This window comes from Oncorhynchus gorbuscha, linkage group LG26 (assembly GCF_021184085.1).
Source record: "Oncorhynchus gorbuscha isolate QuinsamMale2020 ecotype Even-year linkage group LG26, OgorEven_v1.0, whole genome shotgun sequence".
In the NCBI taxonomy this organism is placed as follows: domain Eukaryota; kingdom Metazoa; phylum Chordata; class Actinopteri; order Salmoniformes; family Salmonidae; genus Oncorhynchus; species Oncorhynchus gorbuscha.
In genome coordinates this window covers 41881264-41897360 of record NC_060198.1, presented here as the reverse complement: position 1 = coordinate 41897360, position 16097 = coordinate 41881264, and the positions used below count along the sequence as shown (strand labels likewise).

The 16097-nt window shown below is 47.9% G+C and overlaps 1 protein-coding gene across 2 annotated transcripts in view; it reads right to left on the bottom strand.

Moving 5' to 3' along the window:
• LOC124015855 (acid-sensing ion channel 2-like) overlaps positions 1–15771 on the bottom strand; it is a 602527-nt gene extending 586756 nt beyond the window's left edge. The window contains exons 1-2 of one of the 2 annotated variants that reach the window (XM_046331329.1): positions 15052–15771; positions 14183–14803 (exon numbers count right to left, since the gene is read on the bottom strand). In XM_046331329.1, the coding sequence (XP_046187285.1) occupies positions 14183–14758 (576 nt within the window). In that variant the 5' untranslated portion in view covers positions 14759–14803; positions 15052–15771. The remainder of the gene's footprint in view (positions 1–14182; positions 14804–15051) is intronic. The other variant, XM_046331328.1, reaches the window with a different exon arrangement.
• Between the last annotated feature and the right edge of the window lie 326 nt (positions 15772–16097).

Here is a 16097-nt window from a genome sequence, read left to right as displayed (position 1 = left end):
TCCAGCTCTCGCTCTCTCTCTGCTGGCTTTACCACCTAGTCCATCTCTCTCTCTCTGCAGGCTTTACCACCTAGTCCATCTCTCTCTCTCTGCAGGCTTTACCACCTAGTCCATCTCTCTCTCTCTCTGCAGGCTTTACCACCTAGTCCATCTCTCTCTCTCTCCCTGCAGGCTTTACCACCTAGTCCATCTCTCTCTCTCTCTCTGTAGGCTTTACCACCTAGTTCATCTCTCTCTCTCTCCCTGCAGGCTTTACCACCTAGTCCATCTCTCTCTCTCTGCTGGCTTTACCACCTAGTCCATCTCTCCATCTCTCCCTGCAGGCTTTACCACCTAGTCCATCTCTCTCTCTCTCTGCAGGCTTTACCACCTAGTTCATCTCTCTCTCCCTGCAGGCTTTACCACCTAGTCCATCTCTCTCTCTCTGCAGGCTTTACCACCTAGTCCATCTCTCTCTCTCTGCAGGCTTTACCACCTAGTCCATCTCTCTCTGCAGGCTTTACCACCTAGTTCATCTCTCTCTCTCTGCTGGCATTACAACCTAGTCCATCTCTCTCTCTCTGCAGGCTTTACCACCTAGTCCATCTCTCTCTCTGCTGGCATTACAACCTAGTCCATCTCTCTCTCTCTGCAGGCTTTACCACCTAGTCCATCTCTCTCTCTCTGCTGGCATTACAACCTAGTCCAGCTCTCGCTCTCTCTCTGCTGGCTTTACCACCTAGTCCATCTCTCTCTCTCTGCAGGCTTTACCACCTAGTCCATCTCTCTCTCTGCAGGCTTTACCACCTAGTCCATCTCTCTCTCTCTCTGCAGGCTTTACCACCTAGTCCATCTCTCTCTCTCTCCCTGCAGGCTTTACCACCTAGTCCATCTCTCTCTCTCTCTCTGCAGGCTTTACCACCTAGTTCATCTCTCTCTCTCTCCCTGCAGGCTTTACCACCTAGTTCATCTCTCCATCTCTCCCTGCAGGCTTTACCACCTAGTCCATCTCTCCATCTCTCCCTGCAGGCTTTACCACCTAGTCCATCTCTCTCTCCCTGCAGGCTTTACCACCTAGTCCATCTCTCTCTCCCTGCTGGCTTTACCACCTAGTCCATCTCTCTCTCTCTGCAGGCTTTACCACCTAGTCCATCTCTCTCTCCCTGCAGGCTTTACCACCTAGTCCATCTCTCCATCTCTCCCTGCAGGCTTTACCACCTAGTCCATCTCTCTCTCCCTGCAGGCTTTACCACCTAGTCCATCTCTCCATCTCTCCCTGCTGGCTTTACCACCTAGTCCATCTCTCCATCTCTCCCTGCAGGCTTTACCACCTAGTCCATCTCTCTCTCTCTCTGCAGGCTTTACCACCTAGTTCATCTCTCTCTCCCTGCAGGCTTTACCACCTAGTCCATCTCTCTCTCTCTGCAGGCTTTACCACCTAGTCCATCTCTCTCTCTCTGCAGGCTTTACCACCTAGTCCATCTCTCTCTGCAGGCTTTACCACCTAGTTCATCTCTCTCTCTCTGCTGGCATTACAACCTAGTCCATCTCTCTCTCTCTGCAGGCTTTACCACCTAGTCCATCTCTCTCTCTCTGCTGGCATTACAACCTAGTCCAGCTCTCGCTCTCTCTCTGCTGGCTTTACCACCTAGTCCATCTCTCTCTCTCTGCAGGCTTTACCACCTAGTCCATCTCTCTCTCTCTGCAGGCTTTACCACCTAGTCCATCTCTCTCTCTCTCTGCAGGCTTTACCACCTAGTCCATCTCTCTCTCTCTCCCTGCAGGCTTTACCACCTAGTCCATCTCTCTCTCTCTCTCTGCAGGCTTTACCACCTAGTTCATCTCTCTCTCTCTCCCTGCAGGCTTTACCACCTAGTCCATCTCTCTCTCTCTGCTGGCTTTACCACCTAGTCCATCTCTCCATCTCTCCCTGCAGGCTTTACCACCTAGTCCATCTCTCTCTCTCTCTGCAGGCTTTACCACCTAGTTCATCTCTCTCTCCCTGCAGGCTTTACCACCTAGTACATCTCTCTCTCTCTGCAGGCTTTACCACCTAGTCCATCTCTCTCTCTCTGCAGGCTTTACCACCTAGTCCATCTCTCTCTGCAGGCTTTACCACCTAGTTCATCTCTCTCTCTCTGCTGGCATTACAACCTAGTCCATCTCTCTCTCTCTGCAGGCTTTACCACCTAGTCCATCTCTCTCTCTCTGCTGGCATTACAACCTAGTCCATCTCTCTCTCTCTGCAGGCTTTACCACCTAGTCCATCTCTCTCTCTCTGCTGGCATTACAACCTAGTCCAGCTCTCGCTCTCTCTCTGCTGGCTTTACCACCTAGTCCATCTCTCTCTCTCTGCAGGCTTTACCACCTAGTCCATCTCTCTCTCTCTGCAGGCTTTACCACCTAGTCCATCTCTCTCTCTCTCTGCAGGCTTTACCACCTAGTCCATCTCTCTCTCTCTCCTGCTGGCTTTACCACCTAGTCCATCTCTCTCTCTCTCTCTGCAGGCTTTACCACCTAGTTCATCTCTCTCTCTCTCCCTGCAGGCTTTACCACCTAGTCCATCTCTCTCTCTCTGCAGGCTTTACCACCTAGTCCAGCTCTCTCTCTCTCCATCTCTCCCTGCTGGCTTTACCACCTAGTCCAGCTCGCTCTCTCTCTCTCTCTCTCTCTCTCTCTCTCTCTCTCTCTCTCTCTCTCTCTCTCTCTCTCTCTCTCTCTCTCTCTCTCTCTCTCTCTCTCTCTCTCTCTCTCTCTCTCTCTCTCTCTCTCTCTCTCTCTCTCTCTCTCTCTCTCTCTCTCTCTCTCTCTCTGCTGGTTTTACCACCTAGTTCATCTCTCTCTCTCTCCCTGCAGGCTTTACCACCTAGTCCATCTCTAGCTCAGTTGGTAGAGCATGGCGCTTGTAACGCCAGGGTAGTGGGTTCGATTCCCGGGACCACCCATACGTAGAATGTATGCACACATGACTGTAAGTCGCTTTGGATAAAAGCGTCTGCTAAATGATATATAATGATATATATATAATGATATATATATAATGATATATATATAATGATATATATATATATCTCTCTCTCTCTGCAGGCTTTACCACCTAGTCCAGCTCTCACTCTCTCCATCTCTCCCTGCTGGCTTTACCACCTAGTCCAGCTCTCTCTCGCTCTCATCTCTCCCTGCTGGCTTTACCACCTAGTCCAGCTCTCTCTCGCTCTCATCTCTCCCTGCTGGCTTTACCACCTAGTCCAGCTCTCTCTCGCTCTCATCTCTCCCTGCTGGCTTTACCACCTCATCCATCTCTCTCTCGCTCTCATATCTCCCTGCTGGCTTTACGACCTAGTCCAGCTCTCTCTCGCTCTCATATCTCCCTGCTGGCTTTACCACCTAGTCCAGCTCTCTCTCTCCATCTCTCCATCTAGTCCGTCTCTCCCTGCTGGCTTTACCACCTAGTCCAGCTCTCCATATCTCCCTGCTGGCTTAACCACCTAGTCCAGCTCTCCATATCTCCCTGCTGGCTTTACCACCTAGTCCAGCTCTCCATCTCTCCCTGCAGGCTTTACCACCTAGTCCAGCTCTCCATCTCTCCCTGCAGGCTTTACCACCTAGTCCAGCTCTCTCTCTTCTCTCCATCTAGTCCGTCTCTCCCTGCTGGCTTTACCACCTAGTCCAGCTCTCCATATCTCCCTGCTGGCTTTACCACCTAGTCCAGCTCTCCATATCTCCCTGCTGGCTTTACCACCTAGTCCATATCTCCATGCCTTGACATCCCCTTTTCTCTCACCCTCTTTACTGACTGACTGGGGCTCCATCACGTTCTCTTTTTCTCTCACGTCCCTCCGTCTTCACTGACTCAAGCGCTCCCCTTCTCTCTCGAAAACCGCACCACTGTCCAGAGACCACCATAATTCACTACTTCACATTATCCACACTATTGCAGTGTCTTTTAAATAAACAGCAGGGCATGCACATTTCAAGCCAGGCCTCACCCCAGGTTTATTCTGCTGAACAGGTTGCTTTCCTGTCTCTGGGGTGTTTGAGAGGGGCGGACCAGGGAGAGTGCGTTAGCAGTGGTTCCCGTGCCCTTTAACAGACTGAGCCGTGCCCTGGAGGGAGTGTAAAATGGCTTCGTAATGGCACATTAATGACGAATGGAACCATTCACATTAAGGATGTAATATGATGCATGAAGATTTCAAATGGAGTGAAATGCACAATTGTAAAGCAAATAAAATGTTTAGTGAGAGGAAACAATGTAGCCTACCCCCTACTTGTTGGTGTTCTGTGCTGCTCTGATGGTGGAACATTTTTACATTTTAGTCATTTAGCAGACACTCTTATCCAGAGCGTCTGGGGTTAAGTGTCTTGCTCAAGGGCACATCGACACATTTTTCAGTTGGCTTAGGGATTCAAACCAGTGACCTTTTGGTTACTGGCTCAACACTCTTAACCTCTGGGCAATCTGACACCCAATAAACTTACAGATATATCCCTTCATACACAGACACAACAATGTAGACATAGGCAATTGGCCATGTAGTTAGACTAATCTATTACAACCAGCCAGTCAGATGAGGCCACAGGTTGTGTAGTGCATAAATGCGGTGCTGAAAATACACCATTGTGGTTGTAATCCTTGGCCAGGCTGAGTCAGATGTATTGCTAATTAGCATCTGTTATACAGAGCCCCTCGTCTGGCTGCTATCATCAGGCCATCCTGGCTGGCTCTCATTAAGGTTGAGTGTGTGATAGGGCCCACGCTGGCATCAATCTTAGGGGATGCTACTGTAGAACTGTCACATTGAGCTGCATTCAGTCTGGCAGACACTGATGTAGCCTGTCACTGTGATCAATCAGTGTTTAATCAGGGCTGTAATAATCACACAGAGGGAGCATTACTTAACACAATAAGAATCACATTCACACATTATAAACACATACACACACAGACCTTTACAGTTAATCACACACACACATACACACGGCTCCAGCCTCACATATAGGCTTCACAGACTTTTCAAATATTCAAATGTATTTACATTTAGAATCTGACGCTCACACAAATGCAATCTGTTATTCACATGTGTAAATACATTTCAAATGTACACAAATACACATTGACACTATGACTAGAATGGAAAAACACATTTGTGCTTTCTCTTTTGTGTGGTATTCTATTCTGTTCCAGTTCCATCCGTCACATCACACTGACGCTCATGTTCCCACAATCCTCCCTGCGGTCATTTATCACAATGTCACTCAAACTCTGGTCCCTGTTGTGTCATGGTAATGCTCCAGTGTCTGTGTGTTTCTATTTCTGTGAATCTTTTTGCCTTGGTAGAAGGAAAAAAAATAATCTGACAAAGGAAGGGGGAGAATGGAAAGAGAAAGAGAGAGACCAAGGAAACAGGCAGTGGGCAGAGATGACAGTGCATTCTCTTGTAGACTGTCAACATGATTCAGATTCAGAGTGTTTAACAGTCACATGTACAGGGTTGCAGGTGTGATTGCAAGGTACAATGAAAATCTTAGGCTCCAAGCTCCAACATTCTCCCTGACACAGGTCAACTGAGAGTCACAAGACAAAAATAACTCAAAAGCCACTGAGAGTATATTACTCGCTAATGTTCAGTCTCTGGACAATAAAGTAGACAAGCTCAGGGCGAGGATCTCCTTCCAGAGAGACATCAGGGAGTGTAATATACTCTGTTTCACGGAATCATGGCTCTCTCCGGATATACTGTCCCCGTCCATACAGCCAGCTGGGTTCTCAGTACATTGCGCAGACAGGAATAAAGAACTCTCCGGGAAGAAGAAAGGCGGGTTGTATGTTTCATGATTAACTACACACGGTGTGATTGTGATATTGTACAGGAACTCAAGTCCTTTTGTTCATCCGACCTAGAATACCTCAGAATCAAATGCCGACCGTATTACCTCCCAAGATAATTATCTTCGGTTATAGTCACAGCCAAACTGGAACCCACATATCCACAGACGATGCAATCTCAACCACACTGCACACTGCCCTAACCCATCTGGACAAGAGGAATACCTATGTGAGAAAGCTGTTCATCGACTACAGCTCTGCATTTAACACCATAGTGCCCTCCAGGCTCGTCATCAAGCTCGAGACCCTCGGTCTCGACCCCGCCCTGTGCAACTGGGTACTGGACTTCCTGACGGGCTGCCCCCAGGTGGTGAGGGTAGGCAACAACATCTCCACCCCGCTGATCCTCAACACTGGGGCCCCACAAGGGTGTGTTCTGAGCCCTCTCTGTACTCCCTGTTCACCCATGACTGCGTGGCCATGCACGCCTCCAACTCAATCATCAAGTTTGCGGACGACACAACAGTGGTAGGCTTGATTACCAACAACGACGAGACGACCTACAGGGAGGAGGTGAGGGCCCTCGGAGTGTGGTGTCAGGAAAATAACCTCACACTCAACGTCAACAAAACTAAGGAGATGATTGTGGACTTCAGGAAACAGCAGAGTGAACACCCCCCTATCCACATCGATGGAACAGTAGTAGAGAGGGTAGTAAGTTTTAAGTTCCTCGGCGTACACATCACAGACAAACTGAATTGGTCCACCCACACAGACAGCATTGGGAAGAAGGCGCAGCAGCGCCTCTTCAACCTCAGGAGGCTGAAGAAATTTGGCTTGTCACCAAAAGCACTCACAAACTTCTACAGATGCACAATCGAGAGCATCCTGTCGGGCTGTATCACCGCCTGGTACGGCAACTGCTCCGCCCACAACCGTAAGGCTCTCCAGAGGGTAGTGAGGTCTGCACAACGCATCACCGGGGGCAAACTACCTGCCCTCCAGGACACCTACACCACCCAATGTCACAGGAAGGTCATAAAGATCACCAAGGACAACAACCACCCGAGCCACTGCCTGTTCACCCCGCTATCATCCAGAAGGCGAGGTCAGTACAGGTGCATCAAAGCTGGGACTGAGAGACTGAAAAACAGCTTCTATCTCAAGGCCATCAGACTGTTAAGCAGCCACCACTAACATTGAGTGGCTACTGCCAACACACTGACTCAACTCCAGCCACTTTAATAATGGGAATTGATGGGTAATTATGTAAAATATATGACCAGCCACTTTAAACAATGCTACCTAATATAATGTTTACATACCCTACATTATTCATCTCATATGTATACGTATATACTGTACTCTATATCATCTACTGCATCTTTATGTAATACATGTATCACTAGCCACTTTAACTATGCCACTTTGTTTACATACTCATCTCATATGTATATACTGTGCTCAATACCATCTACTGTATCTTGCCTATGCCGCTCTGTACCATCACTCATTCATATATCTTTATGTCCATATTCTTTATCCCCTTACACTTGTGTCTATAAGGTAGTAGTTTTGGAATTGTTAGCTTGATTACTTGTTGGTTTTTACTGCATTGTAGGAACTAGAAGCACAAGCATTTCGCTACACTCGTATTAACATCTGCTAACCATGTGTATGTGACAAATAAAATTTCATTTGATTTGAAATGTACAGTGCAGGGATGCATGAATCTGTGTGTGTGAATGACTGAGTGAAAATGCTGCAAAACTACAAAGGGACAAACAAAACAGAATCATGCCTGGAGGAGCAGAGAGCGAGAGAGATTAGTGAAGCAGCAGTTTAAATACCCTGAGCCCAGGTGACTCCAATCACTAACGACCCTCCTCTGCCTGCAGGAGGAACCGCCCCCTGCACTGCACAGGAGGAGCCGTGACACTCCATTTTGCTCATACCTCCCTATAGGCAGAAACTCAAACAGGAAGTACCCGTGCTAAGGTCTATTCAAAGCTGGTCTGACCAATCAGAATCCATGCTTCAAGATTGTTTTGATCACGCGGACTGGGATATGTTCCGGGTAGCCTCTGAGAATAACATTGATGTATACACTGAGTTCATCAGGAAGTGTATTGCAGATGTTGTGCCCACTGTGACCATTAAAACCTACCCAAATCAGAAATCATGGATAGATGGCAGCATTCGCGCAAAACTGAAAGCGCGAACCACTGCATTTAACCATGGCAAGTTGACTGGGAATATGGTCGAATTCAAACAGAGTAGTTATTCCCTCCGTAAGGCAATCAAACAGGCCGAACATCAGTACAGAGACAAAGTGGGGTCGCAATTCAACGGCTCAGAGACAAGATGTAAGTGGCCGGGTCTACAGACAATCACAGATTACAAAGGGAAAATCATCCACGTTGCGGACACTGACGTCTTCCTTCTGGACAAGCTAAATGCCTTCTTTGCCAGCTTTGAGGATAACACAGTGCCACCTGACACGGCACGCTCCCAAGGACTGTGGTCTCTCCTTCTCTGTAGCCGACGTGAGTAAGACATTTCAGCTTGTTAACCCTTCCCTCTTGGTGTTAGGGGGCAGTATTTTCATTTTTGGAAAAAAAAACGTTCCCGTTTTGAACGGGATATTTTGTCAGGAAAAGATGCTAGAATATGCATATAATTGACAGCTTTGGATAGAAAACACCAACGTTTCCAAAACTGTAAAGATATTGTCTGTGAGTATAACAGAACTGATGTTGCAGGCGAAAGCCTGAGAAAAATCCAATCTGGAAGTGCCCCAGGTTTTGAAAGCGCTGCCTTCCAATGACTCCCTATTCAGCTGTGAATGTACCATCAACAAGCTTACGCTTTCTACGTATTCCCCAAGGTGTCTACAGCATTGTGACGTAGTTTTACGCATTTCTGTTGAAGAATAGCCTTAGGCGGCCACATTGCGTAAGTGGTCACATGGTGGCTCCGAGAGAGATTCTCGCGTATAATAGAGGTAACCATTACTCCAATCGGTCCTAGAGAAAAAGGAATTGTCCCGACGGATATATAATCGAATAGATATTAGAAAAACACCTTGAGGATGGATTCTAAACAACGTTTGCCATGTTTCTGTTGATATTATGGAGCTAATTTGGAATATTTTTCGGCGTTGTGGTGACCGTAATTTCTGGGCGATTTCTCAGCCAAACGTGAAGAATAAACGGAGATATTTCGCCTACAAAAATAATATTTTGGGAAAAAATGAACTTTGGCTGTCTACCTGGGAGTCTAGTGAGTGAAAACATCCGAAGTTCATCAAAGGTAAACGATTTAATTTGATTGCTTTTCCTATTTCCGTGACAAGGTTGCCTGCTGCTAGCAAGGCATAATGCTATACTAGGCTATGATAAACTTACACAAATGCTTGTCTAGTGTTGGCTGTAAAGCATATTTTGAAAATCTGAGATGACAGGGTGATTAACAAAAGGCTAAGTTGTGTTCCAATATATTTCACTTGTGATTTTCATGAATAGGAATATTTTCTAGGAAGATTTATGTCTGTTGCGTTACGCTAAATAGTGTCAGATGATAACAACGGTCCCGTTCACGGGATGGGGTGTCACTACAGGTTAAGGCTGCTGGGCCAGACGGCATCCTTAGCTGCGTCCTCAGAGCATGCGTAGACCAGCTGGCTAGAGTGTTTACGGATATATTCAATCTCTCCTTATCCCAGACTGCTGTCCCCACATGCTCCAAGATGTCCACCATTGATCCTGTACCCAAGAAAGCAAAGGTAACTGAACTAAATGACTAACTAAGTAACTCTCCCTTCTATCATCATGAAGTGCTTTGAGAGGCTAGTTAAGATTAATTTCACCTCTCACTTACCCGACACCCTAGACCCACTTCAATTTGCATACATACCCAATAGATCCAGACGATGCAATCGCCATCGCACTGCACACTGCCCTATCCCGCCCCCAACCAACAGCATCTCTTCAACCTCAGGAGGCTGAAGAAATTTGGCTTGGTCCCTAAGACCCTCACAAAGTTTTACAGATGCACAATTGAGAGCATCCTGTCGGGCTGTATCACCGCCTGGTACGGTAACTGCACTGACCGCAACCGCAGGGCTCTCCAGAGGGTGGTGCGGTCTGCCCAACGCATCACCGGGGGCACATGGCCTGCCCTCCAGCACACCTACAGCACCCGATGTCACAGGAAGGCCAAAAAGATCATCAAGGACATCAACTACCCGAGCCACGGCCTGTTCATCCCGCTACCATCCAGAAGGCAAAGGTGCATCAAAGCTGGGACCGAGAGACTGAAAAACAGCTTCTGTCTCAAGGCCATCAGACTAGCCGGCCATCACTAGCCAGCAACCACTCTTTTACTCAACCCTGCACATTAGAGGCTGCTGCCCTATATGCATGGAATCACTGGCCACTTTAATAATGGAACACTAGTCACCTTAATAATGTTTACATCCTGTCTTACTCAATTCATATGTATATACTGTATTCTATTCTTCTGTACATTAGTCAATGCCACTCCGACATTGTTCGTCCAAATATTTCTATACAGTACCTGTCAAAAGTTTGGACACACCTATTCATTCAAGGTTTTTGCTTTATTTTTTTAACCTTTTTCTACATTGTAGAATAACAGTGAAGAAATCAAAACTTTGAAATACCACATATGGAATCATGTCGTAACTAGAAAAGTGTTAAACAAATCAAAATATTTTTCCACGATGACCCAACACACCTCCAGGCGGTGTAAGGGCTATTTGACCAAGAACGAGAGGGATGGAGTGCTGGATCAGATGACCAGGCCTCCACAATCACCTGACCTTAACCCAATTGAGCTGGTTTGGGATGATTTGGAATGCAGAGTCAAAGTAAAGTAGCCAACAAGTGCTCCTCCTTCAAGACTGTGCAATCATCAAGGCAAAGGGTGGCTACTTTGAAGAAATATAAAATATATAATATATATTTTGATTTGTTTAACACTTTTTTGGTTACGACATGATTCCATATGTGTTATTTTATAGTTTTGATGTCTTCACTATTAATCTACAATGTAAACAACAGTAAAAATAAAGAAACACCCTAGAATGAGTAGGTGTGTCCTAACTTTTGACCAGTACTGTATTTCTTAACCCTATTCTTTTACTTTAGATTTGTATGTATTGTTGTGAACTGTTAGATATTACTGCACTATTGTAGCTAGGAACACAAGCATTTCACTAAATCCGCAATAACATGTGCTAAATATGTGTATGTAACCAATACAACTTGATTTGAAGAAACGCCACTAGTACAAAAATCACTACAGGGACTAGCAAGTTTGACTACAGAGCATTCTTAGGTCAATATTTACACCCAAAGGATCCAACAGAGTTAACAGGAAATGACATATTGTGCAAACAGAGATTCCCAAAAGATTACCAGGTTACAGATTCACCATTGAAGAATGACTCATTCCTCACATAATTATAAATGAGTCACTGAGACCACCCCAATAATACCAGGTAAGCTATTACATTACACATCACTGTCTTGACAGTGTGTCCCGAGATGAAAAACCAGGATATAAATCCATCTGTGACTACAAAACTGGGCGACCTGGAAGCCTCAACTCAGACGATCTACAAGCTGCCCGTATGCTAGTTTAGACAGAGATATTCTCCTTTAATGACAAGAATGATTACACTCCTCAAAGGGAAGCTCATTAAAGCAGATCAGAGCCTAAAGGCATGTCTACAGCAGGGCCTGTGTGTGTGCTACGGCTCTATGGCTACAAGACAAAAAGCACTGAGGAAAACTCATTAGCAGCAACCTGTACATATACTACAGCCTGTGCATGGTCTGGACTTGTGGGCTACAAACTGTAGCTGGGCAAGAGCTGTAACCGAGCAACAAGAGCTGTAACTGGGCAAGAGCTGTAAACGGGCAACAAGAGCTATAACTGGGCCACAAAAGCTGTAACTGGCCAACTAGACCTGTATGTGGACAAGAGCAGTAACTGGTCAACAAGAGCTGTTACTGGTCAACAAGAGCTGTCCCTGGGCAACTAGAGATGTCCCTGGGCAACTACAGATGTCCCTGGGCAACTAGAGATGTCCCTGGGCAACTAGAGATGTCCCTGGGCAACTAGAGATGTACGTGGACAAGAGCTGTAACTGGCCAACAAGAGCTGTCCCTGGGCAACTACAGATGTCACTGGGCAACTAGAGATGTCCCTGGGCAACTAGAGATGTCCCTGGGAAACTAGAGATGTCCCTGGGAAACTAGAGATGTCCCTGGGCAACTAGAGATGTACGTGGACAAGAGCAGTAACTGGCCAACTAGACCTGTATGTGGACAAGAGCAGTAACTGGTCAACAAGAGCTGTTACTGGTCAACAAGAGCTGTCCCTGGGCAACTAGAGATGTCCATGGGCAACTATAGATGTCCCTGGGCAACTACAGATGTCCCTGGGCAACTAGAGATGTCCCTGGGCAACTACAGATGTCCCTGGGCAACTACAGATGTCCCTGGGCAACTAGAAATGTCCCTGGGCAACTACAGATGTCCCTGGGCAACTAGAGATGTCCCTGGGCAACTACAGATGTCCCTGGGCAACTAGAGATGTCCCTGGGCAACTAGAGATGTCCCTGGGCAACTACAGATGTCCCTGGGCAACTACAGATGTCGCTGGGCAACTAGAGATGTCCCTGGGCAACTACAGATGTCCCTGGGCAACTACAGATGTCCCTGGGCAACTAGAGATGTCCCTGGGCAACTACAGATGTCCCTGGGCAACTACAGATGTCCCTGAGCAACTAGAGATGTCCCTGGGCAACTACAGATGTCCCTGGGCAACTACAGATGTCCCTGGGCAACTAGAGATGTCCCTGGGCAACTACAGATGTCCCTGGGCAACTACAGATGTCCCTGGGCAACTAGAGATGTCCCTGGGCAACTACATATGTCCCTGGGCAACTAGAGATGTCCCTGGGCAACTAGAGATGTATGTGGACAAGAACTGTAACTGGGCAACTAGACCTGTATGTGGACAAAAGCAGTAACTGGGCAACAACAGCTGTAACTGGGCAACAACAGCTGTAACTGGGCAACAACAGCTGTAAGTGGGCAACAACAGCTGTAACTGGGCAACAACAGCTGTAACTGGGCAACAACAGCTGTAACTGGGCAACAACAGCTGTAAGTGGGCAACAACAGCTGTAACTGGGCAACAACAGCTGTAACTGGGCAACAACAGCTGTAACTGGGCAACAACAGCTGTAACTGGCCAACAAGAGATGTAACTGGCCAACTAGAGCTGTATGTGGACAAGAGAAATAACTGGGCAACAACAGCTGTAGCTGGGCAACAACAGCTGTAACTGGGTAATGAGCAGTAACTGGGCAACTGGAGTTGTAACTGGGCAACAACAGCTGTAACTGGGTAACAAGAGCAGTAACTGGGCAACAACAGTAGTAACTGGCCAACTGGAGTTGTAACTGGGCAACAACAGCTGTAACTGGCCAACTGGAGTTGTAACTGGGCAACAACAGTAGTAACTGGCCAACTAGAGTTGTAACTGGGCAACAGCAGCTGTAACTGGCCAACTGGAGTTGTAACTGGGCAACAGCAGCTGTAACTGGCCAACTGGAGTTGTAACTGGGCAACAACAGTAGTAACTGGCCAACTAGAGTTGTAACTGGGCAACAACAGCTGTAACTGGCCAACTAGAGTTGTAACTGGGCAACAACAGTAGTAACTGGCCAACTAGAGTTGTAACTGGGCAACAACAGCTGTAACTGGCCAACTGGAGTTGTAACTGGGCAACAACAGTAGTAACTGGCCAACTAGAGTTGTAACTGGGCAACAGCAGCTGTAACTGGGTAACAAGAGCTGTCATTTCATGAAATCTGAAATTATATCACATGTGTTCAGCCCAAAGACAAACTACTTATTCCATATGTATGGGGACTATCAAGAGACCTGTAGAACAGACTATCAAAACCCCAAGAGCTATCCTGTGGAAGAAATAAAGATAACAATAGCAGGACAGCTGCAGAGTGTGTGCTTGCAGTACACAATCACTAAAAAACAACCTGTAGATGGAAGTACAAAAATATCAAGAGAAATACACAGCTGGGGACCCAGTGCACAGTCGCATCAGAGGAAACAGCATCAGCTACCAACATACATCAAGTCAACTCAGAGGGAAAAAACCTCTACCGGTCTTTGAAAACTTGTAGACCATATCACAGAACACACATTAACACTTGACAGACAAAGCCTTCTGGGTGAGAAACTCAACTGCGCTGCAGTAGTGGCAGATCTGACCCATGCCAGACCTGAGCAAAGACAGGGAGACTATGAGTAGACTTACGATTTTGAAGTCCTTGTGGCTGCACTCCTGGCCTTGGTATCGGCAGTAGAGCATCATCTCCTTAAGGTCGTGGCCCACCCTCTCGGTGAACTCACGCATGCTGAAGGGCTTGGGCCTGTAGGCGGTGAAGTTGGCCTTGTCTGTGAGGAAGGCCAGGACGTGGGGCTCGGCCAGCTGGGGCTCAGGGATCCTCAGGTGGACGTCCAGCAGGGCCAGCAGCTCCCCAGCGTGGTACAGGTCATTGCGGGACAGGCGGCTGAAGCGGTAGGCGTTGAGGTTGCACACGGTGACGGCAGGGAACAACAAGCTGCCCGACATCACGGCGTCCACGCTCGTCACATGGGGGTAGGAGAGGAAGTAGGCCAGGCGCTCGGCACTCTCCAGGGCCAGGAGGCCCAGGCAGGCCAGCAGAGCGGCGGCCCAGAGCAGGCGGCGAGGTGTTGGCCGGCCGTAGGGGAAGATGAAGCGCAGGCCGTGGAGCGTGCTGGTGTGGGAGAAGGCCTGCCAGGAGGACGGGTGCTGACTGGAGCTCTCATGGCTCCCCTCACTGCCACAACTCTCCTTTAGGTCCATCATGACCCCTCCGGTCCCACAGCCAAGGACGCCCCAATACACAGACACCTACAGAGACACACACACATACACAGAGAGAGAGAAAGAGAGGCAATGCAATGAGAGCCCTGAACTTCCACCTAGAAAAGGAACACAATCACACGTTCAGTTCACACAGAGAAAGATAGAAAGAGGAGGGGCATACACACCTGCAGCACAGAAAGAGTGACAAACACAGACACAGAACAAAATAAAGCAACCCAGAGAGTTAAGACAGACCTACAGACAGAGAGAGAAGAAGAGCACGAGGCAGAGACCTTCACAACCCCCAAGTCCTTACTCCAGATAGAAAAGAGAGCGTGGAGAATAGAAAGATGCACCCCCAGGGCATCCCTTCCTTCCGCACCTCCACTCTTTCTCTGTCCCTAGTTACTCTGGATGCCAGCCTCTCTGTGCCTGAAACCTCCCCCCTCCACTCATACAATATCCCCTGCCCTCTCTCCTTCTCTCAGGGACCGTTTTTGTTGTCAGGATCCCAGAGGTAAGTCCACTGTGACACAAAGTGAGAGAGTCATTTAAGCCACGAGCCAATCAAAGCCACCTCTGTGTATTCAGTGTCCCCACTTCACACACACACTCAACTCTCTGGATCTCCCTGTGCGACTAATGACAAGCCTAAGCACCTCTTGTTCAGCCTAGCGAGATGACATCCAGCCTGTGTGTGAGTGTGCGTGCACGTGAGAGAGAAAGGGAGAGAAGGGGAGAGAGAGGAGGAAGGATAGAGCCGCTGATGATCATCGCCGCCAGTTTGTCGCGCATGCCGATCAAAGTCCTCCCGTTCTCCTAGACGCATCCGCTGATTCTGCTCTCCCTCCTCTTCCCAGCTCATCCATGGAGCCAGTGAACAACAGTGGAGCCAGAAGAGATGCACACGCTTACACACGCTCGCGCAGAGAGAGAGAGAGGATAGAGCACACACAAACACACTCCTCCTCTCCACAGTGAAGTCTCATTAAATCTGCTTCTGTTTTTCTTTCCCTCTTGCTCTCATTTTTCTTTTCCGCCCGCCTGTTTTCATATCCCCCATCTCACCACTAACCGACTGACGGATGGATGCAGGACGCAGATTGTCAGGGAGACGGATGGTTAGAGAAAGGTGGAGGAGAGAGATCACGCATGAGGAGTGGTGGAGAGGGGTGGTTAGGGAAAGGTGGAGGAGAGAGATCACGCATGAGGAGTGGTGGAGAGGGGTGGTTAGGGAAAGGTGGAGGAGAGAGATCACGCATGAGGAGTGGTGGAGAGGGGTGGTTAGGGAAAGGTGGAGGAGAGAGATCACGCATGAGGAGTGGTGGAGAGGGGTGGT